This window comes from Saimiri boliviensis, chromosome 15 (genome assembly GCF_048565385.1).
Source record: "Saimiri boliviensis isolate mSaiBol1 chromosome 15, mSaiBol1.pri, whole genome shotgun sequence".
Taxonomy (NCBI): domain Eukaryota; kingdom Metazoa; phylum Chordata; class Mammalia; order Primates; family Cebidae; genus Saimiri; species Saimiri boliviensis.
In genome coordinates, this window is record NC_133463.1 from 73,699,521 (window position 1) to 73,726,809 (window position 27,289).

Sequence of the window (27,289 nt, forward strand, 5' to 3'; positions counted from 1 at the left end):
GTTCCTAGTGACCCACCAGCAAAATGTTTGTTTTCTGTTACAGTGACTTGTTTCGCTGGCCTAAAGGCGTTAGTTCCAGAGGGAGGAATACTTTTACCAGCAGACATAACAGTAATTTCATTAAATTGGAAGTTTAAAACTGCCACCTGGCCAGTTGGTCTCTACATGCCTTTGAGTCAATAGGCTAAGAAGGGAGTTAAGGTGTTGGCTGGGGCAATTGATCTGCACTACCAAGGGTGAAATTGGACTATTTATTACTCCACAATGGAGGTAAGGAAGAATTTGTGTGAAATACAGGAAATCCCTTAGTTTTACCATGCCCTTTGATTAAGGTCAATGGCAAACTATTATACAATAACTGAATCCAGGCAGGACTATGAATGGCCCAGACTCTTTAGGAATGAAGGTTTGTGTCACCCCACCAGGTAGAGAACTACAACCAGCTAAGGTTCTTGCTGAAGTTGAAGGCAAAGGGAATACAGCATATACAATAGAAGAAAGTAGTTATAAATACCAGCTATACCCACATGACCAGTTAACAGAATTGAGGACTGTAATTGTCATGACTATTTCCTCCCTATTTTGTTAATACCTTCATGCATAGAGACATACATCTTACACAGATATCTTTGCTTTTCTTTCCTTTTATTTAGCATTAACATATAACTTATTGACTTTATTTTAGTGCTGAAGTATTGTTAATTTTACCTCACAGTATTTAAGTTATGGGATATCAGAGGAGTAAACATCACTAAAGAAGTTCACCTCCTCTTCTGGAGATGGGATTTGTGCATTTTCGGTTGTACACAGGATAGTTGTGTCACGTTAAGTGGAATTATGACCTTTTATTGTCTTTATTTGGAGATGTGTATGGGTGATAGCTTAACAAGTGGTGGACTTGCAATTGTTAATTTTGGGTGTCGACTGGTTTGAGGGATGCGTAGGTGGCTAGTGAAACATGATGTCAGGATGTGTCTGTGAGGGTGTTTCCAGAGAAGACTGATGCAAGAATCAGTGGCCTGAGAGAGGAAGACCTGAAGTCAATGTGGGCAGGCACCATCCCGGTAGCCGAGGGCCGGCTGAGACAAAGAAGAAGATGGGGGACCCTTGTTCTCTGCTCTCTGTCTGCTTTCCAGATCGGATGCTTGTTCTTCTGCCCTTGGACATCAGACTCCAGGTTTTTTGGCTTTTGGAGCCTGAGACTTGCACCAGTGTCTTCCCAAGATTGTTAGACTTTTGTTTTCAAACTGGGGGCTGCATCATCTGAAGCTTCCAGACTAAGCCATACTACTGGCTTTGCTGATGCTCTTGCCTGCACATGGCCTATGCTGGGACATCATCTCTGTGTCAGTGTGAGCCAATTTCCCCTAATAAATCCCCTTCCATATATCCTATTTCTTCCGTCTCTCTGGAGAACCCTTACTAATTCAGGTGAATTCCTAGAATTAGGATTATTGAATCAAAGGGAATACATTGTTTTAAAGGCATATTGTTTACTTCCCAGAATTTTTACCAATTTAAATAATTTTGTTAAACCCTTTAGGGGAGAGGGGGAGAACAACAAATAATTGGTAAATAAATTACATATTATTGTAATTCATGGCCAATATATTAATATGATAAAAACCTCTTAAGGCAGCTTTTTTAGATCATCTTTTTCCTCTTCCTCACTTCCCTTCTCCTTGGCTTAGATCAGCTGAGATTCACCTTGGGTTGAATCATTTAAATAATTACTCTGGCTTTTCTTTTACTGCCCTCAGCACAATTCCAGTGGATATACTAGGACCTACTCCAGGAACCAGGGAAGTGAGCCAAGGCTCACAGCCTGAAATGCCAAGAGGAAGACTGGTTGAGGAAGAGGCTGGCTAGTTCAATATATATTGCCACCCACTTCAGAAAAGGAGGGGTACCCCAAATCTGAGACCAGGTTCAACTCTGATTTAGCAAGTGAATATTTTCTAGTTTTAAAAATTCATATCTTGAAAGTTGATTATATAAAATGGAGTCGTTCTTGTTATTACCAACTAAAATGGAGTAAAGAGGCATAGGAAAGGGCACCCCGTTCCCATACACCTGTTCCATAAACTATTTTTCAATTCAACAAAAAACCCACCGTGACCTACCTGTGGCTCTAAGATTACATCTTACCTGGTAACTGCTGCCACTCATCAATCAGAAGTTGCCAGCTCCTGCCATTCACTGCCAGCACCAATGAACTTACTTTCAACACAATTTACCTTCCTCCTTTTCCCAATAAAATTCCAGCCATTCCCTTTGTTCTTTGGACACATACAGGGGCTGCCCAGGTCTGAGTGTCCTGAATTGCAATTCTTGCACATTCCCAGATAAACTTTTTCTTAGAGATCGACCTTTCTATATATTGAATGGCAGGTTTTCCACGCACTCACGGCTCTCCCTACCGCCGTCTCCACATACACAGGGCAGGGAAACTGTGTCTGATTCGTCTTTCGGACTCCGGGGACTGACACATAATAAGCGCTCATTAAGTGCTTGCGGAATCAATGGAAACGTTCCGGCCCGAGGCAGCAGATCACCCCACGTTTCCCCACAGCGCAAGCGCACCTCTGTCCAGGGAGGGCGCAGGAGCTGGGACTGCTGCGGTGAACCGACTCCGACCCCAGTTACGGAGAGCGTCCCGGGCGACCCCGGCCCCACCCCCGCCAGAGCCGGCCCGCGCCCATCCCCACGCTCCCACCCCACACCACGCAACATCGCCCTAGCGTCTTTCGGGGCGTCGCCGCGCAGGCTGCGCCGCCTACGATTGGCCAAACGCGGCATAGCGCCATCTCGGCCTACCGCGCGGTGCGCGCCCTCATTGGCCGGCGGCGGCGGGAGCAGGGGCGGGGGGCGGGGCCGGCCCGCGGCCCGCGCGGGACAGGCGCACTGGCGCCTGAGCCCCGCCCTCTGGTCCCTCGCAGGGCCAAGCCCGCCGGGGCGGCGGAGGCGCGTGGAGCCCGGCGGCGCGCGGTGGTTACTCTGGTTACTGCGACCGCGCCGCGTTGGGGACAGCTGCCGCCCGCGAGGGATGCTAGTGAGGAGGCCGTCGGGAGCCGCTGCAGCCGTCTGAAGGAGGCCCCCCTGGACACCGCCTTTCACCGGTGAGGAAACGTAGTCGCGGCTGGCGGTTTCGGGGGCCGGCGAAGCGGGAGGCCGCTAAATCTTGAGGTTGGGGCTCCGCTGCCCTGGAGCCGCGCTCGAGTCCGAGGCCATCTTTTGTTGGAGAAGGCGGCGGCTCAGGCGTTTTGCCGAGGGTGGGCTGTGCAGCATCGCCGTCCGCGGAAAAAGAAGCCTCTGAACCCGCGTCGGCCCGCAGCCTCCGTGCCTTCTGGCCACTGCTCGCAGTCGCTGTCGCCAGAGGCGACGCCGCATTTCCCCCAGTGCCTGGGTGTTTCTGTGACTCTCCCTCCACCTCCATTGCCATCTGAAAGGGCACCTGCTGCTGGTGAGAAAAGAAATAAATTACAACACGAAGAGCCAGCATCAGAATATCCCACCCCCAGCAACAGCCCCAGGAACCCCACCAAAAAAGAAAAAAGGGAAATCTGGATTTCCTGGGCGCGGAGGAGCGAGTCTGCTCGGGAGCTGTTACAGCAAGCAATTTTTAAATATTGCTTTCTACGTCCTATACAACTTGGATTCACATACTTTTACACTAACTTTATATGATTTTTAAAAACTGGTCTGATCGGACTTCTCGTCCTGGGACACTGTTTACTGGAGTCTGGACGGCTCTCGGTGTCCTTTTGATATCGCATTTTGGGGAAAACCTTAAACACACCTGAGAAGAGAATCTCTGCCTTGACTGGTGCCACCAAAGAAGCCTTGGAACCATGTGGACTTTTTTGGGCATTGCCACTTTCACCTATTTTTATAAGAAATGCGGAGACGTCATCACTTTGGCCAACAGGGAGCTCCTGTTGTGCATGCTGGTGTTCCTCTCGCTGGGCCTGGTGCTCTCCTACCGCTGTCGCCACCGAAACGGGGGCCTCCTCGGGCGCCAGCAGAGCGGCTCTCAGTTCGCCCTCTTCTCGGATATTCTCTCTGCCTTGCCTTTCATTGGCTTCTTCTGGGCCAAGTCCCCCACTGGATCAGAAAATAAGGAGCAGCTCGAGGCCAGGAGGGTAGGTTGATTTCAAAGCGATCAGATGATTGAGTGTCTTACTTAGGAGTAGGATTGGGTTCGCTCAAATCTAAGTTTTATTTAAAGGGTTAAAGGTGGCAGGTTAGATGCTTGTATAAATTCTCATTTTTTTTTAAACTCTTTACTGTGCCTTGGTTACTTACATCTTCGACCTTCTTAAGGATGAGTGAAAACATTTGTTTCATTTAGCATCGGTTGAGCCTCAGATGGAGGTTGGATATTGATTCGATGATGAAAGATGGAACGAAATGTTAGAATTTCGTTTTGATGAAGAACAACCACTTTCCATGATGAAAAAGTTCAAAAAGAATTCTTGGGTAAGGATTGGATTTGTGCCTGAGGGATAAAGAAACGCGCTGCGGTAAGTCCACTGCTTGTAAGAAGTGACAGTTGAAAGTGACAGAACAGTTTGGAAAGCAGGCAGAAGGAAAATGCCCAAAAGGTCTCCTCCCCCGAATACTGAAGCATCGAGTAAATGCATGCAGTAATGTCCTAAAGCAAAGGCCAGGTCTTCAAATACTGGTGGAGTTCGGATTCCTGCAGAGGGAGCAGAGGTGGGCATTAGGAGATGAGTGGGAAGAGTCCTTCAGGCTAGATTATTTAGGGCCTGTTGGCCAGGAGTGTTTGGACTTTTTTCCCAAGAGTTCTCCCAGGCCGGGCGCGGTGGCTCACGCCTGTAATCCCAGCACTTTGGGAGGCCGAGGAGGGTGGATCACGAGGTCAAGAGATCGAGACCATCCTGGTCAACAGGGTGAAACCCCGTCTCTACTAAAAATACAAAAAATTAGCTGGGCATGGTGGCGCGTGCCTGTAATCCCAGCTACTCAGGAGGCTGAGGCAGGAGAATTGCCTGAACCCAGGAGACGGAGGTTGCGGTGAGCCGAGTTCGCGCCATTGCACTCCAGCCTGGGTAACAAGAGCGAAACTCCGTCTCAAAAAAAAAAAAAAAAAAGTTCTCCCAAGAGCACTGGAGGATTTTAAGCATGGGAGTAACGTTCTTTGATGTTTCCTTTTTTTTTTTTTTTTTTAATTTTTATTTTTTGAGACACAAAGTCTCACTCTGTCGCTCAGGCTGGAATGCAGTGGCCTGACCTCAGCTCATTGCAACCTCTGCCTCCCTGGTTCAAACAATTCTTGTGCCTCAGCCTCCCAAGTAGCTGGGATTACAGGTACAGGCCACCACTCCAGGCTAATTTTTTTTTTTTTTTTTTTTTTTGTATTTTTATGGAGATAGGGTTTCACCATGTTGGCCAGGCTGGTCTTGATCACTTGAGTGATCTGCCGGCCTTGGCCTCCCAAAGTGCTGGGATTACAGACATGAGCCACCATGCCAGGCCTTTTACTTTTTAAAAAGAACATTGCAGTTGCTTTATGGAGAATGGGTTGATGGGGTACAAGAATGGAAGCAGGGATATCAGACAAGAGACTATAGCAGCAGACCCAGGCTTGCTTTTTAAATTTTTGTGCCACCATTTCTGAATGTGAGACCTTTGGCAAATTGCTTAATTTCTGGGAGAATCTGTTACCTCTTCCATTAGATAGGAATGGCACCACCCTTTCTAGTAGTTAATACTAGTCTATAACTGCCTAATAAATAATAGTAGCTGTTAATATTAGTCTAGAGGTAGGATACATCTCTTAGGAGGAGCCTTAAGAGTAGTACTTAGTTCGGTGACATGGTGAATGGGTTTGAAGAAGGGAATCCTTCCTGTTCAATTTGAACTCTTTCGTATTGTGATCTGAGATAATTTCCCTTAGTCACTAAACTCTAGTTCAGGTGGCTGGAATGCTGTTCCTGTTTTCATGGTATGTAGAGAAATTTTGGAGTAGGAAAATTGGGTTACCAGCATCAATATTGGTTCCATTTTTGTGAATGCCTCAGGATTTGTCTTTATTTTTTGTAAACCATGGAGTCGTTAGATTGTGATCTATTGAATTCCCATTCGTGCTTTCTCTACTGACCAGGCTTTGCAAGGTTTGTTTTCCTCCAGAGCTGTCCTTTCAGCATGCGTGCGTGCGTGTGTGTGTGTCAAACAGGAAAAACTTAATGAAGAGGCACATTTTTGGTTAAGTTGACAAAAGGGGCTTGTCTTCCCCCACTACAGTAATTTAAATAGAGTCAGTTCTGGCCATTAATAAATACTAATGGGAAGAGTAGAATATTGACACCTTCTTGTAGTAAAGGACAGAAAAGTATTTTTCTAAGATAAATTATAAAAAAAAAAAAAAAAATAGACAAGTTCCCAGTCCATTATAGAAGGAAAAGAATGCTGGGTGGAAATTAGAATCACAGTAAAAGTTATAAAGGATTTTAGGCTTCGTCTTCTTCCTTTTTGCCTGATTATTTTGTAAAAACCCCTTCAAATGGCATTTAGTCTTACCTTAGTCATTAAGGTCAGAGAACTCAAGGAAGGTGGTTCCTTGCAATTCTGTATCTGAAATGTATTCAAATATGTGAATCCACCTACCAAGAAGAAATACTTATTACAAAAGTATTCATTTGAAAAAGCTAGTGTGCACTATATTCTCAGTGGGCATAAATCTCTCAAGGCCAGACTTTGCATCTTCTTATGATCAAAAGTGAAGTTTTGCTGTCAGTTCAGCCAGCAAATTTAACGTTTTTCGTTGTTCCTTTTTTGGGGACCAACTGTTTGACTAGGATCTCATGGAGTATCAGGATGGGGAAAAAGGAGGGATAAGTTAAATATGTGCTTATACGTTAAGGACCAAAATTGTAAACAAGTCAAATCCTAAGGGTCAGTAAGAGTTACTTGTTTTCTTGTAATTTTGTTTATTTAAATAATCTTCAATTAATAGATTGGCAGCCAGGATTTGACAATCTTTTTGTCATATAAAAGAGATATTAAGAAGATTTTTCAAATGGAAATCCAGAAGTGGAAAATACAGGTGAATAATGAAAATATCTAAGGATGAGTGGGGTGGCTCATGCCTGTAACCCCAGCACTTTGGGAGGCAAGGGTGAGCAGATCACCTGAGGTCGGGAGTTCAAGACGAGTCTGACCAACATGGAGAAACCCTGTCTGTACTAAAAATACAAAATTAGCTGGGTGTGGTTGCTCATGCCTGTAATCCCAGCTACCTGGGAGGCTGAGACAGGAGAATCACTTGAACCCTGAAGGTGGAGGTTGCAGTAAGCCGAGATGGTACCATTGCACTCCAGCCTGGGCAATAAGAGTGAAACTCCGTATCAAAAAAGGAAAAAGATGCTGAATAGTTTGTAACATGAAGTCAAATCAGAAGTTGTAAGTGATATGTATCTTGACATACCTGGGATATATTTGAAGAATTTAGTTTTCAGTGATACAGTTTGTACTATAAGTCTTTGAAGCCCTTTATGAACATTTATTATATTTGGCCCCGTGTAGATTTCTAAATATGTCTGTATAACATTTTCCAGATATCATATTTGGAAAATATGATATATTTAGAAAACAGTAAATATTTAATTTTATTGACAACTTCTATTTAATGAATATTTTGATAGTGATTTTTATATATTGTCTCGATTTTAAAATGTAACGGTTAGTTTGGTTTGATCATGTTTAGTATCTAGCTCTAAGCCAGGATGCAAAAGTCCAATGTGTCTACATAGTAGTAGCATGATTTAAATCGAACAAATTTGAATATGTAATTTACCTTTTTTTTAAACAGCGCAGAAAAGGAACCAGTGTTTCAGAAACAACCTTAATAGGAGCAGCTACCTCTACATCAACATCTTCTCAAAATGATCCAGAAGTTATCATCGTGGGAGCTGGCATACTTGGCTCTGCTTTGGCAGCTGTGCTTTCCAGAGATGGAAGAAAGGTGACAGTCATTGAGAGAGACTTAAAAGAGCCTGACAGAATAGTTGGAGAATTCCTGCAGCCAGGTGGTTATCAAGTTCTTGAAGACCTTGGTCTTGGAGGTAGGTTCCTACTGATTTTCAGGAGAGTTATGTGGTATAAGCAAACACTCTTCACTTAGACCATCCTATGACCAGTAAGAAAGTATTCCATTTTATTTTCATTTACAAAATTTTCTATACTCATTTACCAATAAATTTGCATGAAAATGAAAGCAAAGGATAAAATAAGCATTTAATAGTATGATTACATGTGAATTAGACTTAATGAGATATAAGAAAATGGCCAAAAGATTGTAATGGTCAACATTAAGGACTGGAAAATCCTAGAATGAGGGCATTAAATTTTGTGAAAGGTGAAGGTAACTGTCATTGTAGAGGGTATACTGTATACTTGTTACAGTGTTACTACAGAGAATCTTCTATTTAAGCACCATTCATGTATTCAGTCAGTGCTTTTTAAGCACTGGCTATTCCTTTAGGAAATATTTGTTCACTGCCTTCTTTGTGTGAGGAAAGGGTGGTGGGGTGGGATGGGGAAGGTGGGAGAGAGACAAAGAAGCAGGCTGTCTCCTGTCTCATTTTACAAGAACACTAATCCTATCATGAGAGTCTACCCTCATGACCTAGTCATCTCCTAAGGGCTTCATCGCCAAGTATCATCACATTGGGGATTAGACTTTTAGCTTAGGAATTTTGGGAGGACCCAAACATCTAGTCAATACCATATTTAAACATTTTATGTCACTATTTTATTAAACATACTAAAGTCCACTTTTTCACTTGATATAAACGTATTTCTCATACTGTTAACCATTGTTTAGCATTATATTTTAAGCCCAAGCATAGTAGTTTTTCAGCTGACTTCATAATGTACTTCACTTTTCAAACTTAGGTGAATGCTTACGTTATTTTCAGTTACCGTCTTTTGACACTATAGTGAACCTATTCTTGCATGTACCTTTAAAGATTATTAAATATTATGTCTTTAGGATGAATTTCTTACATGGATTTCCAGGATTAAGATTATTACATCAAAGAATGCTAATTTCTTCATGGTTCTTGAAAATCATTGTTATATTTTCTAAAATAAACATTAGTACATAGTATCACCAGTAATACGTGAATTCATCAGCTTTGCCATAATCTCATCAGTGACTTTGATGGTGTCCTATTGTTTCAATTTTTACTTGATTTTTTTTTTATCGTTTGAACATTTTTTCTGATCAGTTTCTTTATTGCTTTATGTGAATCATGTATACATGTTTTTGTCTGTTACTATTGGGATCTTAATATTTTTCCAGTGTTTTTTAAGGAGTAAATTTTATTATATATGTGCATATTAATCTTTTGTTCTATTTGATATGACTTTCCCAAAGTACTATTTTAGTTTTTACTTTTAAAATTAAATTTTGAACTAATTTTCAGTTGGCACTTTAAAATTAATGTTATATTTTCTATTGAAATTTTTTTCTTTTCCAACTTCTTTTACTGCTTTAAATTTAAGAAAGCAATTTTTACGTGAATCTGATGAATTCACTGTTTTGTTTGCTGCCATTTAAATTATCTGATTTACTAAAAAGTTCTCCTGAGTTTGTCCTGAGTCTATTTTGATGGATAGTATGTAATCATCAACAGTTGGGAAATAATTCTACTCTTTCATTTGGTTTGGAAAATCTGCTTTTTCATATATTCCATCTTTATGTATTAGTTAGGGTTCTTTTTTTTAGTTTCCATGCTGGCTTTATTTTCTTTTTATTTCTTTTTTGGTGACAAATCTACATGTTCCTACATTGAAAAAAGTGTTCAGATGTACTGAGTATGTTCCTATGCCTTTAGGTGGAATAGGTTTACTCAGGAGAGGATTATGGTTTATTTCATGTTGCATTTTCTTTCTGAAGTGAAGTGGAATTACAGACCTAAAATAGTTGTGTTGTTATCTTTAAATAATATTACAGATTTGCTAGGCTTCTCATTGACCTCCAGAAGCATCAGGGTTTCTCAAATAGTTACATTAGGTTTGTTCAATTCTCCAGATTTGAAGATAGAGACTCATTTTTGATGTGTGTGTGTCTTCCTTGGTTCTTAGTTTACCTCTGGGTGTGTTAACAGAATTGATTGTTTTGAATTGTATTGTTTTGCAGATACAGTAGAAGGTCTTGATGCCCAGGTTGTAAATGGCTACATGATTCATGATCAGGAAAGCAAATCAGAGGTTCAGATTCCTTTCCCCCTGTCAGAAAACAATCAAGTGCAGAGTGGAAGAGCTTTCCATCATGGAAGATTCATCATGAGTCTCCGGAAAGCAGCTATGGCAGAGCCCAAGTAAGACCACGGTTTCAAATATATAGTTAACTAAAGAATCAATACATTTAAATTTGACCTTTGTACAAATAAGATTTTATGAATTTTAATGAATTGTTTGGGGATAGTATAGAACATATGTATATTAAAATAAACTATCAAAAGAATATTAAGATATTCAGTGCTTTTGTTAAGAATATCATATAAAGAATTTTCCTTTGATGTAGAACTATGAAGAGTTCTCCTTTGACTAAGTGAAAATTATATAATTTTTATGTGATTGGAATTTAGAGGAGATATTTGTAACAAAGGCATAAGTCCATTTGTGTACATTTTGGAGTTTGAGTTTGCTGTTATGATACTTTCTATTAAAAGTCGGGACATAACATTGCAACGAGAAATCTCTGTTTCATTCTCACTAAAGACCTAGTCTGACAGTACTGGCTTCTTCTCTTGATTATTAACTTATATTTACCGGTAGCCTTTAAACACTGTAACTGAAGAAGTTTTAAGCGTGAGAACCCTTATGTGATTGACACAGACTAAAATGTTGACAAAGCAAGTGAAGAAGTAAATGGACTTATTCTTAGGACTGAAGGGACTTGATACCATTGAAGAATATGTTCATTGTATGAAAATGGAAAAATACTCCCAAATATAAAGATTATCTTTCTGACTGGAAATAATTACACTTAACAGTTTGGTGGATGCATTCTGACTGTGATCTTTCTGACTAGAAATAATTGCTCTCTTTTTTTGTTTTGAGACAGAGTCATTCTGTTACCCAGGCTAGGGTGCAGTGGTGCAATCTCGGCTAACTGCAATTTCTGCTTTCCTGCCTCAGCCTCCCGAGTAGCTAGGATTAGATGCGCATGACACTACACCCGCCTAATGTTTTCATATATTTAGTAGAGACAGGGTTTCACCATGTTGGCAAAGCTGGTCTCGAACTCCTGACCTCAGGAGATCTGCCCACCTCAGCTTCCCAAAGTGCTGGGATTACAGGCATGAGCCATCGTGCCCAGCCGAAATAATTGCTCTTAACAGTTTGGTGGATGCATGCAAATTTCTTGTTTTCCCCTCTGTGTATGAACGTATGAGGGTATGTAAAGTTTCTCTGCCTATATTTTATTTTTTAATGAATAAAGATAAAAATCCAATGTTACTTTTTTAGATCCTTTAAAAATCATTACATTAGAAGTATGTATTGAATGTTGATGAATTAGAAAATAAAAACCACACATTGGACATGTGTTTGCACCTACATGCATGTCCAGTTTATATGGGTAAACTAGAGATAAGGAGTTTGTATTGAATTTAAATTGCTGAAATGTGCTGCTTTAGAAATGTGTGTGTGTTTTTTTTTTTTTATTCTTTAGTGCAAAGTTTATTGAAGGTGTTGTGTTGCAGTTATTAGAGGAAGATGATGCTGTAATGGGAGTTCAGTACAAGGATAAAGAGACTGGAGATACCAAGGTAAGAAATAACAAATGTCACCTCTTCCTAAGAGATGTTGTTTTTCCTTCTTTTTCACTTACCCCTTTAAAAAAAGTAGGCTTACCAGTTTACAGGTTGAGTATCTCTTACCTGAAATGCTTGGAATTAGAAGTGTTTCAGGTTTTGGATGTTTTTCAGATATTTGCATTATACTTACCAGTTGAGCATCTGTAATCCAAAAATCTAAAATTTGAAATGATCCAATGAGCATTTTCTTTGTCACATTGCTGCCCAAAAAGTTTTGGCTTTCAGATTTTTGGATTAGAGACTCAGCCTGTGTTATCAAATGGACTGAGTTCTTTCTAAGCCCTATGCAACAGGATGGGTTTCAGATTGCAACAGTTGTTCTTTAGAGGACCTCAGAATGCTATACAAAAAACTTTTTAAACAAAACTAATATGAATAGTTTTTGAAACTGAGTAATACACATTAGCAGAGAAGCAGAGGTAGCAGGAGGAAGAAGGCAAGATTCAAAATAAATGATTCAGATAAAATGAGCCATTGTTTAACTCAGAAAGGCAACAGAAAGAATCTTTTTAAAAACAATTTATCCTTTTTTTAAAAAAATTTATTTTAGTAGATAACACATAATTCTGGACTGCTCCCTATATGGTTACCACCTTTTAAAAAATGGACTCTAATGAGGGTGACTGGAATATTTTCTCTGCTTACATTGTAGTATAAATACATGCAGTTATTTGTACAAAAATTCTTCTAAGCCATAGCTGCTGACTAAAAGCACTATATGAGATTAGAAAATTTTAGAGGCTGGACATGGTGGCTCAAAACTGTAATCCCAGCACTTTGAGAGGTTGAGGCAGGTGGATCACAAGATCAGGAGATCAAGACCATCCTGGACAACATGGTGAAACCCTGTCTCTACTAAAAATACAAAAATTAGCTGGGCGTGGTGGTGGGTGCCTGTAATCCCAGCTACTCGGGAGGCTGAGGCAGGAGAATCGCTTGAACCAGGGATCTGGAAGTTGCAGTGAACCAAGATCGTGCCCCTGCATTCCAGCCTGAGTGACAGAGCAAGACTCAGTCTCAAAAAAAAAAAAAAAATTTTAGAGTGAAAGAATCTGGCTAGTCCTTGGAATTTGTAATGAGAGTCACTGCTCTGATGTGCCTGCCTTGTATTTGCTTCCCCTGTTGTCTGTAAAAGTGGAGAGTAATCCCACATGGTTTGCACGGGAGGGCTACAAAGGGAGATGATCCCCAGGGACTCAGAGGAAGTGTCTGAACATTGCTCATGGGTTATCTGAAGCCATAACTACCCTTTATAATGCTATCTGATAATATATTTAAATCTCTTCATGCACATTTTTAAAGAATGGCTTTTTTTACTGTGCATTTCTCACTACTATACTGAGTAGTCTTTCTCTCTGTTATAGGAACTCCATGCTGCATTGACTGTTGTTGCAGATGGGCTTTTCTCCAAGTTCAGGAAAAGCCTGATCTCCAGTAAAGTTTCTGTATCATCTCATTTTGTTGGCTTTCTTATGAAGGTACTATTGAAGTATATTATTGTAATTTCAGTAAAAGCAACTTGAAATTTGAAAATTATTAAAACATTTTCTTTTTTTTTTTTTTTAGAATGCACCACAGTTTAAAGCAAATCATGCTGAACTTATTTTAGCTAACCCAAGTCCAGTTCTCATCTACCAGATTTCATCCAGTGAAACTCGAGTACTTGTTGACGTTAGAGGAGAAATGCCAAGGAATTTAAAAGAATACATGGTTGAAAATATTTACCCACAAGTACCTGGTAAGAAATAGCATCTTCAGTTCTTACAAAAGCTGTGTCTAATGTAGGCCAGAGATAAGACATCAGGTGAAACATTCATCTAGTTAACCAGATATGCTGGAACTGAACTATTTAAACTAGCACATAAAAAAAACAAACTCCAAATTAAAAAAAAAAAGTTTTGGCTGGACGCCAGTGGCTCATACCTGTAATCCCAGCACTTTGGGAAGCTGAGGTGGGCAGATCACCTGAGGTTGGGAGTTTTGAGACCAGCCTGACCAACATGGAGAAATCCTGTCTCTACTAAAAATACAAAATTAGCCGAGTGTGATGGTGCTACCTGTAATCCCAGCTACTCGGGAGGCTAAGGCAGGAGAATTGCTTGAACCCAGGAGGTGGAGGTTGCGGTGAGCTGAGATTGTGCCATTGCACTCCAACCTGGGCAACAAGAGCAAAACTCCATTGCACTCCAGCCTGGGCAAGAAGAGCAAAACTCCATCTCAAAAAAAAAAAGTTGCAATATGTTTTTGTCATTTAATAGCATAGTTTTTAGAATAATTCTTGGTATATATGGTATTTTTTAAGGTAGTCTGTACAGGAATCTATCTCTAAATTCTTTGTCTCTAATTCCTAAATGTACTTGGATTTTGTAGTAATGATAGCCAAACATAATTTCATTTAATCGATGTAAGCACTCTGTGAGGTAGGCATTGTCATTATTTGCGTTTTACAGATGGGAGAACTAAGGTTCAGAGAGATGAGTTAGGTCCTCCAACTATAAACTATTAGTAGTGGCAGAGCCAAGGTTGGTATCAGGTCTGCCTGGCTCATACGTGCCTGTTTGAACAGACATGCCCTGTCCACAGAACATGAGAATTGTAAGGAATCGTCAGGGTCATATTAGTTTTGAGTTGTATAAAAAGGCTTCATGAGATTTAGATAGCTTTGTACAAACATTTGTTTTTATGGTACTAGTTTGTATGATCTTTTTTTTTGAGAGTGGGAAGATGTAGGAAAGAAGTGTAAAAAAAAAAAATTAAGAATTTTGATTAAATTGAAGGGAAACCCTGATTGTCAATTATAACAGAGTAATAAGAAACTATTTTTGGTATGAGTACGTTTTGTTTAAATATTCTGTTTTTTTCAAGTTATTTTTTAAACTAAGTGAACCACTTTATTTAATAACAAATTATTAACAGAAATGGAGTGGGCAAGCTTAGATTTTAAATAATGACATTTTCAACATATGTACATGTAAACATATCAATTTTCATTTAGTTAAGCCACTTTTGAAGCTTTCAGATGGGGAAATTATGAAAAGGGTTGGCTATTACCTGATATTTTTAGCTTTTTTTTTACAGTTCATTTTCTGTATAAGTGGCACAGAAATTTAAAGCTTGCTTGGAGGTATCTCAGAGATGAGCTAATCTGACCATTTCATTTTCATGAATGAAGAAGTTAAAGCTCAGAGAGCTAGGGCTGGCCTGTGCTTCTAAATCTAATTCTTTTTCTAGTGTACATACCCCCCTGCTGTTTGTGCATTGGTAGTATATTTCATCTGATTATTACCAGAATATATTGATTATAATACATTAAATATTAAATATGACAGCAGTCTGTTAACATTTGGAAGAAAGGTGGGTGGTTTTCTCAGTTTTATTTCATCTGATTTTGCCTCATTCTTCATTCAGTTGTATGTATATTTATATTAACTTTTTCTTAGATTCGTTAGTCATTCCTTAGTATTAATAGCTGTGCTTAATGAATAATTTTGTTAATAAACAGTTCTTGATTTATCACAAAAGATACGTGTAACAACCATAACAGATGTATAGTAGGCATTTGTTTATATTTGATAAGAATATATGTGATAATTTAAAATTGAAGTGTTATAACCCATTTCTTTGGGTGGGTGGGATTAATTGCAGATCACCTGAAAAAACCATTCTTAGAAGCCACTGAGAGTTCTCGTCTGAGGTCCATGCCAGCAAGCTTTCTTCCTCCTTCACCAGTGAACAAACGAGGTATTATTTTTTGGGGCTTATTTTAAAAAGGAGTCAGTATTCCAAATGATAAATATATGGTTAAATGTATACTGTTAGGAATAGCATCTGGGACAGTTTGTTATTGTGGATTACTGCATTATTAATGTCAAAATTATCTATTTAGTTATTAACATTGAGTGTATAGAAGTACTGTGCTAGTCAGCGAAACAACAGTTAAAAAACTAACCTTGACCAAGAGAAGACAATTTTCTAGTTAGGAATGTAGACAGGTAATTTTACAACACTGTTGATAAATTCTGTAATAAAATCCACAGATTCAGTGTCAAGGAGTGTGCAAAGCAGAGAGGGAAGCTTGTGAAATGGGAGGGGTAGTTAGGGAGGACGTTGCTCAGGAACAGTGGAAACGGAGGACCTTGGACCCGGAGGATGAGTGGGAGTTCACGGTGGGCAGTAAGATGAGAAACTTCTGAGTAGATGGAATAACACTGCCAAGGGATAAGAAGTGGTGGCACTTTCAAGGAACTCAAGGAGTTTCCTATGGCTGGAGCGCAGGGTGGGTGTCAGAGTGGTAGATAGATAGGCTGTATGTTTAACATTTAATCTTAGAGACAGTGGAAAGTCATTCAAAGTTTTTTATTGAGATGTTTTCACAAATCATTGTTTGCCCATTTAAAGTGTACAATTCAGTGATTTTTTTTTAGTATATTCACAGGTGTGCGCATCACCACCACAATCAAATTGAGACTATTTTTATCGTGCCCAAAGAAACTCCATACCCATTGGTCTTCACTCCTCATTTCCTCCTAACACTCAGCCCCAGGCTACCCCTGATTTGCTTTCTGTGTCTGGATTTGCCTGTTCAGGATGTTTCCTAAAGAAATTGTACAATATGTGGCCCTTTGTAACTAGCTTTTCATTTAGCACAGTATTTCTGAGATTCATTCGTGTTGTAGTATGTTTCAGTCCTTCATTTGTTTTTATGGCCAAATAATCTTCCATTGTATGGCTGTATTACATTTCGTTTAGCCATTCATCAATTGATAGACATTTGGGTTGTTTCTACTTTTTGGTTATTAAAAGCAATGCTTCTATGAACATCTGTGTATGAGTTTTTGTGTGGACATATATTTTCATTTTTCTTGGGTATATACCCAGGAGTGTTATTGCTGGATTGTATAGTAATTCATGTTTAACTTTTTGAGGAACTGCTAGACTTGTTTTCCAAAATAGCTGTCCCATTTTACATTTCCTTCAGCAGTGTGAGTTCTAACTTCTCCACATCCTTGTCAGTGAACACTTGTATTATTATCTGTGCGTAGCCATCCTAGTAGCTGTGAACCAGGCCTTTTATCATTGTGCTTTTGATTTGCATTTCTCATAATGATGTTGAACATCTTTTCATATGCTTATAAGCCATTTGTTGGAGAAATGTATATTTAGACTTTGCATATTTTTAAAAATTGGGCAGATTTAAATATTTATTGTTGAGTTCCAAGAGTCCTTTATGTATTTTAGATACAAGTCCCTTATTAGATATGTGATTTGCAAAACTGTTCCCATTCTGTGTGTTTTCTTTCCACTCTTCTTGATGGTTTCCATTAAAGTACAAATGTTTTTAATTTTCATGTTTATTTTTTCCTTTGTTGCTTACGCTTTTGATGTCACATTTAAGAAGGCTTTGCTCAATCTAAAGTCAAAAAGATTTACTCCTGTATGTTTTTTTTCTTTTTGAGACAGAGTTTCACTATTGTTGCCCAGGCTGGAGTGCAATGGCATGATCTCAGCTCACTGCAACCTCCGCCTCCGGTGTTCAAGCGATGATTCTCCTGCCTCAGCCTCCCAAGTAGCTGGGATTACAGGTGCCTGCCACCACGCCCAGCTAATTTTTGTATTTTTAGATGAGGTTTCACCATGTTGGCCAGGCTGGTCTCGAACTCCTGACCTCAGGTGATCCATCCGCCTCGGCCTCCCATAGTGCTGGATTACAGGCGTGAGCCACCATGTCTATGGCTAGCCCATTACTCCTATATTTTCTTCTAAGAGTTTTATAGTTTTACCTCTTACATTAAGGTCTTTGATCCATTTTGAGTTGTTACGTTGTGAGGAAGGGGTCCAACTTGATTTGTGTGTGGATATTCAGTTGTCCCAGTACCATTTGTTGAAAAGACCATTTGTTCCCCAGTGAATTGTCTTGTCATTGTTGTCAAAATACCCTTGACTGAAATGTAAGGATTTATTTCTTTCAACAATTGTTTGTAGTTTTCAGAGTATAAGTTTTACATTTCTTTTGTTACATTTATTCCTAAGTATTTTACTTCTTTTGATACTGTTGTAAATGGAATCTTCTTAATTTCATTTTAAGATTGCTCTATCTTGTATCTTAAATCTTGCTGAGCAATTTATTATTATAGTAGTTCATTGAAAAGTTTTAAATGAGGCAGTGGCATGATTGGACTTCTATTTCAGGAATATACTCTGACATTTTTGTGGAGAATGATTTGGAGGAAAGTCCAGACTAAAACATATGCTAAGATTATTTAATTATTCTATGTCAGTGATGATAAAGGGCTAGAACTAGGGTTGTAAAATGAGAGGTAGTAATATATTTGGGAAATAATCTAGGATGTAGAATGTACAAAACATGGTAATGAATTGTATATTGTAATGAGAGAGTGAAATCTCTTGATGTAAATTCTAAGTTTCTGGCCTAGATAGTTTTGCCAGACATTTGCTGACACAGGAATAGGGAAAGGAGTTAATTAATTGGGTTTTCTTTCCATTTTCTTAGTTTGTTTAAAGGTTTGTTGATGTTATCTTTTCAAAGAACCAACTTTTCATTTTGTTATCTTTTGTATTTTTTTCATTTATTTTGGCTCTGATCTTTATTATTTTCTACTAATTTGGAGTTTGGTTTCCTCTGGCTTTTCTAGTTAAGATGCAGTTACATTGTTTATTTGAAGTTTTCCTGCTTTTTTGATGTGGGCACTTAACTGCTGTAAACTTTCCTTTTAAGTATAGCTTTTGCTGTATCTCATAGGTTTTGTATATTGTATTTCCATTTTTATTTATTTCAAGAAATTTTTATAATTACCTCTTAATTTCTTCATTGACCCACTGGTCATTCAAGAGCATATGGTTTAATTTCCATGTGTTTGTATAGTTTCCAAAGTTCCTCATATTACTGATGTCTAGTTTTATTCCATTGTGGCTAAAGAAGACACTTGATATTTCAATTTTTTAAAAAATGTTTTAAACCTTGTTTTGTGGCATACCCATGATCTATGCTTGAGAATGATCCATTTGCTGAGGAGAAGAATGTGTATTCCGCAGTTGTTGGATGAAATGTTTTGGGGTTTGGTTTGTTTGACCTATAGTGCAGATTAAGTCTGATGTTTCTTCGTTGTTTATCTGTCTGGAAGATCTATTCAGTGCTGAAGGTGGGGCGTTGAAGTCTCCACCCATGATGTATTAGGGTCTGTCTTTCTCCTTAGTGCTAATAATTGCTTTACATAACTGGGTCCTCTGGTATTGGGTGCATATATATTTATAACTGTTACATCCTCTTGCTGAATTGACCCCTTTATCCTTATATAATGACCTTCTTTGCTTCTTTTTATAGTTTTTGTCTTGAAATCTATTTTATATGATGTAAGTATCACTACTGCTCTTTTTTGGTTTCCATTTGCATGGAATATCTTTTCCATCCCTTCATTTTCAGTCTCTGTGTGTCTTTATAGGTGAAGTGTGTTTCTTGTAGGCAACAGATCATTGGTTCTTTTTTTTTCCAATCCATTCAGCCACTTTATGCCTTTGAGTGCAGAGTTCAGTCCACCTACATTCAGTGTAGTTATTGGTAAGTACGTACGTCTGCCATTTTGTTATTTGTTTTCTGGTTGTTTTGCTGTCTTCTCTTCCTTCCTGTTTCCTTTTTTTGAAGGTAATTTTCTCTGGTGGTATGTTTTAATTTCTAGCTTTTTATTTTTTTGCCTATCTCTTGTAGGCTTTTGATATGAAATTACCATGAAACTTGCAGATCACATCTTATAACCCATTATTTTTAAACTGATGACAGCTGATTCCAAAAACAAACAAGCAAACTAATAAAAACTCTACACTTTAACTTTATCCTCCTTGCTTTTTAACTTGAGTTTTTTACCTTCGTGTATATCTTATTGCTCATTAATGTCCTTTTCTTTCAGATTGAAGAACTCATTTCAGCATTTCTTGTGGGAAAGGTCTGGTGTTGATGAAGTCCCTTGGCTTTTGTTTGTCTGGGGAAGTCTTTATTTCTCCTTCATGTTGGAAGGATAATTTTCACTGGATAAACTATTCTAGGATAACAGTTCTTTTCCTTCAGCACTTTCAGCATGTCATGCTACTCTCTCCTGGCCTATAAGATTCCCACTAAGTCTGCTGCCAGACATGCTAGAGCCCCATTGTTTATTGTTTATCTTGTTGCCTTAAGGATCTTCTAAACAGAAGATCTTTGGGAGTTTGATTATTTAATGTCTTGAGCTAGTCCTGTTTGGATTAAGTTAATCACTAATCCTTGCTTGGTGTTCTATAGCTTTCTTGTTCTTGAATATTGGTGTCTTTCTCTAGATTTGGGAAGTTCTGTTATTTTTTCTTTGAATAAACTTTCTATCCTGATCTTTCTCTCTGCGTCCTCTTAAAGGCCAAGAACTCAGATTTGCTCCTTTGAAGCTGTTTCTAGATCTTGTAGGTGTATCTCATTCTTGATTATTCTTTTTTCTATTGTCTCCTCTGTGTATTTTCAAATAGCCAGTTTTCAAGCTTACTAATTCTTCTGCTTGATCAGTTCTGCTGTTGAGATTCTGCTGTTTTTCAGTATGTTAATTGAATTTTTTATCTCCAGAATTTCTGCTTGATTCTTTTTAATTATTTCAATTGTTTTGTTAAATTTATCTGATAGCATTCTGAGTTCCTTTTCTGTGTTGTCTTGAATTTTGTTGAGCGTCTTCAAAACAGCTATTTTGAATTCCCTGAAAGCTCACATCTCTGTTACTCTAAGATTGGTCACTGATGCCTTATTTATTATAGTTAATGTAGTGAGTTCGTTTTCCTGGAAGGTCTTGATGTCTGTGGATGTTTGTCAATATCTGGGTATTGGTGAGTTAGGTGTTTATTGTGATCATCGCAGTCTGGGCTTGTTTGTACCCATCCTTCTTGGGAAGGCTTTCTAAGTATTCAAATGGAAGTGAGTGTTGTGATATAAGTCCTTGGTCACTGCCGCCATATCGGCATTAGGGGGCACCCCAAGCCCAGTAACACTGTGACCCTTGCAGACTCGTAGAGGTACTGCCTTGGTGGTCTTGGGTAATATCCAGGAGAATTCCCTGGATTGCCAAGGAAAAGAACTCTTGATTCTCTTCCGTTACTTTCCCTCAAACAAATAGAGTCTCTTTCCCTGCTGAGCTGCCTGGAGCTAGGGGAGGGGTGACACAAATATGCCTGTGGCCACCACCACAGGGACTGTCCCGAGTCAGACCTGAAGCCAGTGCAGCGCCGGGTGTCGCCCAAGGCCTGTGCTGGTGACTGCCTGGTTACCGCTGATGTTCCCTCAAGACTCAAAGGCTCTACAGTCAGCACAAATCCAGCCAGGCTTTTGTCCCTCCCTTGAGGGCAGAGAGCTCCTGGGGGCCCAGAACTGGTCCAGAAATGCTGTGTGGGAGCCAGGGCCTGGAGTTGGGAACCTTAGGAATCTGCTTGGTGCTCTATTCTACTGCAGCTGAGCTGGCACCCAAACCTCAAGACATAATCCTTCCCTCTCCTTTCCTCGAGCAGAAGGAGCCTCCCTGTACTGCCTGGCTGCTACTGATCTCCGGGCTTAAGGGCTCTTCAGTCAGCTTGTGGTGAACGCTGCTAGACCTGAGTCTCTTCCTTCAGGACAGTGGGCTCCCCTCGCCCAGGATGGGTCCAAAAATGCTATCCATGTGCCAAGACCTGGAATCAGGGACCCCAGGAGCCCACTTGGTGCACTGGCCAAGCTGGTACCCAAGCTGATTTTTGGTTCTTACGAAGGTGCTTTCCTGTGTGGATAGTTGTTCATTTTGGCATTCCTGTGTGGGAGGGGGATGATCGCTAGAGGACTTGCTTTTTATGCCTGGATACCTGTAGATTCTTTTTATTTTCTTCATAAAGAGGCCTTATAACTGTATTGACATTGGACTGATCAGTAGGTTTCTATATGAATTTCATGAGGGCAGAGGCCGTATCCTCAGTGCCTGGCCATCTGTTAGGCACCCAATATTGATTCAAACAACTCTTGAATTTTTGCCTCAGCAAATTTTAATCATTGTTTCTGTGTATTTTCACATTTTTCTTACTATAGGCTTACATCAGTAATCTTTATACATCGAGTAGTCATTTTTTTCTTTGTCTCAAAGGACGCTCTAAGATAAAGTCTTCATTACCTGTCTTCTCAGGTGTTCTTCTTTTGGGAGATGCGTATAATATGAGGCATCCGCTTACCGGTGGAGGAATGACTGTTGCATTTAAAGATATAAAACTATGGAGGAAACTGCTAAAGGGTATCCCTGACCTTTATGATGATGCAGCTATTTTTGAGGTAAGATCAATTATTTTGATAAAAATGTCGCAAAATGGATTTATTTCTGGGAGTTAAGAGCATTGGGGCTCTGATGGGGAGATCTGTACCAGGGAACCTGATGCTTTGGAATAGCTCTTAGGCATCTTGCTTAAGCTTAAAGAACCTGACTTGTAACCTGCAAATCTTAGAGAATTTCTAAATTTGAATATTATGTAACACTGGATTGCTATGAGCCACTTAGCTCATAGTGGTTGTAAATTTAGCTTCAATGTCATATAACCCATTGCTCTGAAGGTGATTTTTTTTTTTTAAATGATAAACATCAGGCAATATTACTTGTAGATAGTACTTAGGATAAATAATGTTTGAGGGGGTTATAAATATCAGTTCGTGCTTTTTTATCCTATTTAATAAATGAGTTTTTTTCTTTTTTAGGCCAAAAAATCATTTTACTGGGCAAGAAAAACATCTCATTCCTTTGTCGTAAATATCCTTGCTCAGGCTCTTTATGAATTATTTTCTGCCACAGATGGTAAGTATAGATGCTTTTTAGTGAATATTACTCAATTGCAGATTTTTGGCATAGGAGAAGAATACAAAAGTTAGTGATTAGTCCAAAAATCAAAATGTTACCTGAGTTTGCTAACTCCCAAGTTGGTAGTTTTTGTTTTTTTTTGAGACAGAGTTTCGCTCTTGTTGCCCATGCTGGAGTGCAATGGCATGATCTCGGCTCACCACAATTTCCACCTCCCATGATTCTCCTGCCTCAGCCTCCCAAGTAGCTGGAATTACAGGCATGCACCACCGTGCCTCACTAATTTTGTATTTTTAATAGAGACGGGGTTTCTCCATGTTGGTCAGGCTGGTCTCGAGCTCCCAACCTCAAGTGATCCGCCTGCCTTGACCTCCCAAAGTGCTGGGATTACGGGTGTGAGCCACTGCACCCGGTCAGTTGGTAGTTTTTTTAAAAAGTTCCATTTTGAGCAATAGTTTTGGTTTTAGTTTGGAAGACAAACTTTAGTTTTAGTTTGGAAGGCAGTAGAATTTCCTTAGACAACATTAATAGCGATGCCTCAGTAACGTATGCGTTATTTGAATTCCTGTGGTCCAGACAAGATCATGCATTTCACCCCACACAAAAGACTGTGATGGAAGGTGTTTTTCGCCATGTATTAGAAGGCAGTATAGTCCTTTTTCTTCCTGAACACTCAAGTTCTTTTTATAGTAGTTTATAAAATGAATACAAGCTGTTAATCTCGTCCCTGTTAAAAAGCACAAGTAACAGAATGCATTCACCCTTTACTTATTTGAAGTATTTTTGTGCTTTTGTTTCTGTTTGCATATTATAGAGAGGTCATGGTCAATGTACATATTATAGAAAATGCAATTTAGCAGAGGCAGTGTGAGAAAAAGAGGAAAAGAGGCCAGCTGGAGTGACTTAATTCCTGTAATCGCAGCACTTTGGGAGGCCAAGGCAGGAAGATCACTTAAAGCCAGGAGTTTCACAACAGTCTAGGCAATAAAGCAAGACCCCATCTCTACAACAGATTAAAAGATTAGCAAGGCATGGTGGCATGTGCCCGTAGTCCCAGCTATTTGGCAGGCAGAGGTGGGAGGATCACTTAGGGCCAGGAGTTAGAGGCCACAGTGAGCTAATGGAGTGAGCTACATACAGTGAGCAATATGAAGTGCTACTGCACTCAGTCTGGGCAACAGAGTGAGACTCCATCTTCTCAAACAAACAAACAAAAAATAAGCAACTGTGTCACCTCCTTCCACAGCAGTCTACACATCAGTTTAGCAGTAGGTGAATGAAACTAGACTTTTCAGTTTTCAAGAATAAATATTACTTAAAAATCCCGTTAACTCTAGTATATTTGCAACATAGCTATTTGTATGATGTGGCTGAGGCCCTAGTGATCAGTGCTGTGGTTATAATTACAAAAGGTGACACAATAAAAATGCTTTATGTTGCCTCTATAACCATCAACTCTTCCTAAGGGAAAAACACAAAAACCCACCAACCTCACTGCTTGTGATTTTCCAAGCAAATTTCTCTTGCTGGGTTGGCACTGAAGTTAAAATGTTTGGCTGGGCAAATTAAAGTAACTAAGTTTTGAGTTTTGGGCAAATAAAAAGAACTAAGTTTAGAGTTTTTCTGAGTTCTCTAAGTTTTTCTAACTTCCTGAATTCTTACATCATGGATTTGAATCTACCAACAAAACAACGTTTTTTAAAAGTTGCAAGATTGGAGGAGGAAAGACCTTTATTAGAGCAAAAGTTTACCTATTTCATTCTTTACTTTCTAAAATCTGTTGTAAAGAAAAATCTAGGCATACCTGAATTGAATGTTGATTCTAAATGGTTAAAAAGGTTATTGATGATTATACTATGTTGTGAGGTTCTTATGAGTTACTTTGAAAGGTATTTAAAACTTTATAGATACAAGGAATTATTATTGATTGCTATTCATGGCTCTTCTTTTTTACTTGGTAATTTATTGCTAAGAGATAATGGGTTGGGCATCTTAGAGACTGGGAATTTGGTTTCTAGAATTTTTTTTTATAATAAAAATAGCTTCCAAAGTATTTTGCATCACTTAAAGAATTAACAACAAAATCAAGGAAGTACCTTTTAAACAACTCTTCCAAGACCTAAATATTAGTAATATATTTAACAGAAATATAGTTATAGAAATGTTATTATATTCTGTTAGAATATAGTAATATATTTCTATAATAAATTTTACAGAAATGTATCATTATATTCTAACAGAAAAAAGTTTATTGTTATTTGTATTACTCTCCATAATGCTGATTATGGAATTTAAAAGAAGTCCTGGTTGTTGAAATTCTAGGACTATTTTAAAATTATCTGCAAGATGTATTTCTAATTTTTTCTGACATATTAGCACCTACGTTAAGTGTGTACACATATTTGATTACTTTTACAATTTTATTTTAGATTCCCTGCATCAACTAAGAAAAGCATGTTTTCTTTATTTCAAACTTGGTGGCCAATGTGTTGCGGGTCCTGTTGGACTGCTTTCTGTGTAAGTTGTGATGGCACAGATGATACAGATCTGCCAGATTTTCTTACGACTTTTCAGTTGATGAATTACTGCAAATCTTTCTTCCTTACACATTTTGTCATTTTATTATCTTTTAGTATCCCGATGAGAAGGTAGCCCAAAGAAATGAAGAAAGGCAATATTTAGTACTGTTTTCTTTCTGGGGAACAGCAGTTAAAGGTGGTGGTAGAGGAAGCTATAACCCTTGATTAAAATAGAAGCTTGTTTTTTTGACTATGGATTTATCCATATGTTCTGATCTGTGAGAGGCAGGAATAACTGAAAATTTTTAATTTAAAAATTAGTTTCATTGAAGTACAGGGACTTATAAAACCCAGTTTTACTTCTGACAGTACAGACATATGTGGAACTGTTTTTGGAAAGTCTACAAAGTGAAATCATTCGAGTTATTTCTCATCTGCAAAGTGATCCTTTGAGTCATTTCTCATTAATCTATAATCTGAACATCAATACTGATATTTTTAAAAGCCCTACACCCCAACAGACCAGGCCATCTAGGTATTTCAGCATGGCATCTCAGGATGAGTAAAGAAAACAGCTAAAAATATATGACTTACGTAAATTGGAGTTACAGGAGTTACTAGCTTCCCTGAAAGGATACATTCTAAGTATTTTTTTTTTTTTTAAAGATTTACTCCTGCCATCATACTTAACTTTTAGACATAATTTTGTGAAGTCCTCTAAAATGTAAAACATTTGATACAGAATTATGGTGCTTGGGTAAAAAAAAAGTAGGATGTTTGTTGAGCTTCATAGATGATACGTAATTGGAACGTTTGGAGTCAATTTTAGTTGTGGATTCTTACCAGTGTTTTTTTCTGTTACAGATTGTCTCCTAACCCTCTCGTTCTAATTGGACACTTCTTTGCTGTTGCAGTATACGCCGTCTATTTTTGCTTTAAGTCGGAACCTTGGATTACAAAACCTCGAGCCCTTCTCAGTAGCGGTGCTGTCCTGTACAAAGCTTGTTCTGTAATATTTCCTCTCATTTACTCAGAAATGAAGTATTACGGTTCATTAAGCTTAAAGGGGAACCATTTGTGAACGAATATTTGGAACTTACCAAGTCCTAAGAGACTTTAGGAAGGGATATATATAGTATAGTACCATACACTTCTAAAGTGGAAACTCTTGGACCAAGATTGGGATTAATTTGTTTTTGAAAGTTTTTTGTATATAAATATGTAAATACATGCTTTAATTTGCAATTTAAAATGAAGGGTAAAATAAGTTAGATATTGAAAAGAAATGATTGTTACCATAAATTAGTGCTAATACTGAGGAACTTCAGTTTTTCTTTTGAATTTGTATCTGAGGTGAGTTGTTGGGAAATGCAAATAAAATGAAGGGTGAACTTTGGTGTCTTTTTGTTTCTTGTTGCGGACGCCTTTACATGGCTTCATGACAGTGAGAGAGAAAACCGAAGTGGGATGAAAGGTGCAGAGGGAAACGTGTTCTACTAAACAGCGCTGACCTTGGGGAAGCTGCCGTGTCTTGACCTGTTTTCCTCATCTGTCCAGTGAAGAAATTTGACACGGTTCTTTTCTTTAAAAAAAAAAAAAAAAAAAACCTATTTATTTTATTGTGGGGCTGTGACTCAGATTTGAACCGAAAGGATCTTTGCTGAGTTCTGAAAATATCAGATTCCGACAGAAAAAGCAATTAAAGGCTTTATAAGTTACACTGTAACATTAATAAACCAGGCCAGGATGACATCAATAAACAGTGAGTGAATGAATACTTGTAATACCCGGCATAACACCTTAAGATCCATTAGAATTTACTGAGTATATCTATAGTTAATTTGAAGAGACTGGATATTCAAAGGGTATCACAAAAGTTCAGTAAATCTCCAAATATCTTGAAAGTAAATTGTTACCCCTGAAAGAGCAGTAAAATATAACCTGTCAAATTAAGTTATTACTTGAAATTCTAACAGTTAGGGCTAAAATAATTTATAAAGCTTTTACAGTAAAAATTTCAATTTTTAAATTCTTTCAGTTGAGAAAAATACCTCACAGGCCAAATCACTAGCAAAATCAGTTTCAAGCA

General features: G+C 38.5%; 1 protein-coding gene across 1 annotated transcript; it reads left to right on the forward strand.

Annotated features, from left to right (window-relative positions):
- Positions 1-2,924: 2,924 nt before the first annotated feature.
- Positions 2,925-26,591, forward strand: SQLE (squalene epoxidase). Its single transcript, XM_003933719.4, has 11 exons — positions 2,925-4,142; positions 7,835-8,087; positions 10,169-10,349; positions 11,708-11,804; positions 13,217-13,330; positions 13,419-13,590; positions 15,498-15,593; positions 22,022-22,164; positions 22,582-22,678; positions 25,111-25,198; positions 26,065-26,591. Exons 1-11 carry the CDS (start codon positions 3,852-3,854, stop codon positions 26,279-26,281), a joined length of 1,749 nt encoding a protein of 582 aa, XP_003933768.1. The 5' UTR covers positions 2,925-3,851; the 3' UTR covers positions 26,282-26,591.
- Positions 26,592-27,289: the final 698 nt, after the last annotated feature.